At 39.5% G+C, this 3,016-nt stretch overlaps 1 protein-coding gene across 1 annotated transcript in view; it reads right to left on the bottom strand.

The window, feature by feature from the left end:
• Window positions 1-854: 854 nt before the first annotated feature.
• spaca4l (sperm acrosome associated 4 like) overlaps window positions 855-3,016 on the bottom strand; it is a 16,710-nt gene continuing 14,548 nt past the window's right edge. Inside the window, exons 2-3 of the mRNA XM_024298211.2 lie at window positions 2,513-2,623; window positions 855-1,732 (exon numbers count right to left, since the gene is read on the bottom strand). Coding sequence (XP_024153979.1) covers window positions 1,506-1,732; window positions 2,513-2,623 — 338 coding nt within the window. The 3' untranslated portion in view covers window positions 855-1,505. The remainder of the gene's footprint in view (window positions 1,733-2,512; window positions 2,624-3,016) is intronic.

The raw sequence follows: 3,016 nt of genomic DNA, 5'->3' as shown, positions 1-3,016 counted from the left end.
AAGGATCATGATGTTGATGTCCTCTCTCTTGCCCCTTTTGAGAAGTCTGTGGTCACAAGCTTGGGTGTTAAACTTGATGCTGCTCTGAAACTCGGCCTTTTAGATGCGACGTTTAGCTGGGATTAAGTTTTTTATGTAAAAAAAAAAAAAAAAAGAACCTTGAAATTGTCACCCATGCCTTTGTGCTGTCCAGACTTGATTATTGGAGTTCTTTATATGCTGGGTTACCTAAAGCTTCAATAGTCAGGCTGCAACTGGTCCAAAATGCAGCAGATTTATTTTGGGTGCAAAGACATCTGACCACATAACCCTGATCTTGGCCTCTTTGAACTGGCTACCAGTGCAGAACTTCTTTTTTATCAAAATTATTGTTTCTATTTTTAAGTCCCTGGCAGGTACGGCACCTTCTTACCTCGCCAGTCTGCTTTTAAAATATCCCCCCCTAAAGTCCTTGAGAGGACTGCGAGAGTGGTACTGGTTCCCAGAACCAAATCTAAGTTCCGGGGAGATTGTGTCTTTGCTGTGTTGACTCCTAAACTCTCCATCACAGCATGTTAGCATCAACCGAGCCGTTTTTATCATGTTGGGTTTCATCTGTTTTTCTTATCAATGTTCTTTGCATGCTCTCTGGGTGTACAGCCCTTTGGGCCCCCTTGGCAGGCGCTTTATAAATAAACAAAATAAAATAATTTAAATGAAATACCAACCCTTACAGATTACATCTTTCGTGCAAAAATCTTCTCTTGCACGCTTGTCAAAGGTATGATCTACACAAACACAATCCAGTTTGAACTAGTTGGTCTTGCAAGGTGACCAGGAATCCAGTCCTCTTAAAAAATGACAGTGCGCAGTTCCTTCATTCCCACAACAGATTTTATTCATCGGTTTCAATGCCTTAACCAGTTTTCTAAAGATACCGATCACCTGATAACAATGTTTGTTCTGCTTTCTCAACCAGAAATAAAGAAATGTACAGATAATCTTAAACGCAAAATAAAGGCTTGAATTGATTTATTCTGAATTACAACATTAGCACTTGTAAACAGAGACTTTGATCCTAAATATATTTGAAAATTCTCATCAGTGCTTTGTGTTTATAGAGGGAAAGCGTACATAGAAATCATAAAGCAGAATCTTTCCAAAAAACCCAAGAGAACTACAATCAGTGGCACAAATAATACTTAAAAATCATTTCAATTGTTTATGCAGACATGTTTTCTCTGGAAAAACACAATTAAATCCCCTGGTAAATATAGCCTGACATAGTTCTCTAACATAACATGTCCATAACACAGAGAAATACCCAGAAAACCATTTATCTGTGGGCTCTGAATACAGTTTAGCTTAGAGCCGAGTAAGAATACAAGAATGCAAAAAGAAATGATGTAAAACATAAAAACACATTTTCTCAAGAACACTAAACACAAGAACCAAGAAGTTAAGTATTTATTGAAATTTTGAAGGGCTTGTGTTAGTACAGCACAACGTGTTTGTTGCTGTGATGGTTAAACCAAAACCTTGGCTGTGATCAGAGCCGACATGATGGCTGCTGCCAGGCTCAGGCCGGAGCCGCCAGGCAGGCCGGGCGCGCCGTTGCACAGGTCGCTGTTGCAGCACGTCTTCGTGATTTTATAGAGTGTTACATTGCCGCCGACATTGAGGTTCTCACTCTGAGTCTTGTTGCAGCTGTCAACCGCGAGACATCCCTTCATTTTGATGTCCACGAATCCAGCTAGAATGGTGGGAGGAAAATCAGAGTTGTTGCTTTTGTGATTCAAGGTTCACGGGTTCATACAAACAATGTGGGTCAATAGTTTTATTGAATTAAACACAGCACCGAAAGAAATGGAACATGAAGTCACTTTTGTTGTCCTGCTTGATTTTTGCTGCTATTCCTACTTATTTGCTAAAAATAGCTGAATTTGAAACAAGCAGGGTGTGAAACTCAAAGGACCAGGTAACGTGTTCCTGACCCAAGTCAATATTCTCCATACCTGCCATCCCAAATCTTTTCTATTTTTTGCCTATTTTTGTTATTAGCTCGCTAGCATGCTACAATGTAGATCACTAGTATAGGTCTGAGTCAACGTTTCTATGGTAACTACTGAGCAAGAATATCTTTTCTGACAAATAGAAGGACTGAGTTATAGTTATTTATTTCTCTGTAGAAGTCTATGGGATTTTGGCTACTTGGAGTGATTTCTTGTTAGCAACGCAAAGGGGAAAGTTTACTCTGTCCAGTTATCTATATACAGACAATGATCTGAGTCAAAAGTTCTACGTCAAACCAAAGACAGAAAGGTAGTTCAAAAACATGACATTTCATGGTCTGAGAAACCAGCCGCGACGGGCCTTAAGGTGAAAACTGATACACTCTTGTTTACAGAAGAGAAACCTGTATCTTGGTTACCAAACGCTTAAGAAATGAAATGCTGCTTGTCTGATGACACGCGGAGCAGTGAAACTCATCCAGTCACATTTTTGTCTCCGCTTTTACTAGTGATCTACTCACCTGCTGTTCCCAATCCACTGAAACAGTGTTCTCCACTGCTGCATGTCGTTTTTGAAGTTATGCAGACATCCCAAAAGCCAAGTTTACATTTGTAGCACTCAAGTGTCTGACCTGTTGGAAGTGGAGAGAAAAGAAAAATTAGTAAAGAAAGATCCATGTGTTTACAACAGGTTGTACGACCCAGAGTTGTTGGCACGCATCACAAACTGGGAGTCAAAAAACGAAAGGGCTCAATGTTTTTACAGGAAGTTAAAATGGAGCTTGTGGGGGAAAATCGTTTCTGCTTGTTTTGTATTATTCACACTATAGAGCGCACTGGATTATATGGCAAACCGTCACTGAATGAACTAATATCAAACTCATGTCATATATCGGGCTGACTGATCTTTATAAGGTACATTAAGAAACACAAGAGATAGAAATGTCCATCAGTTAGACTGTATTAACTATGTTCACAGTAAGTCTAGAACTTGTTTGTTATGCGCTAAATGTTAGCAGCATTTT

Source organism: Oryzias melastigma, linkage group LG11, assembly GCF_002922805.2.
Source record: "Oryzias melastigma strain HK-1 linkage group LG11, ASM292280v2, whole genome shotgun sequence".
Taxonomy (NCBI): domain Eukaryota; kingdom Metazoa; phylum Chordata; class Actinopteri; order Beloniformes; family Adrianichthyidae; genus Oryzias; species Oryzias melastigma.
The sequence above is the reverse complement of the archived record's forward strand: the minus strand, read 5'-3'. Positions and strand labels throughout refer to the sequence as shown.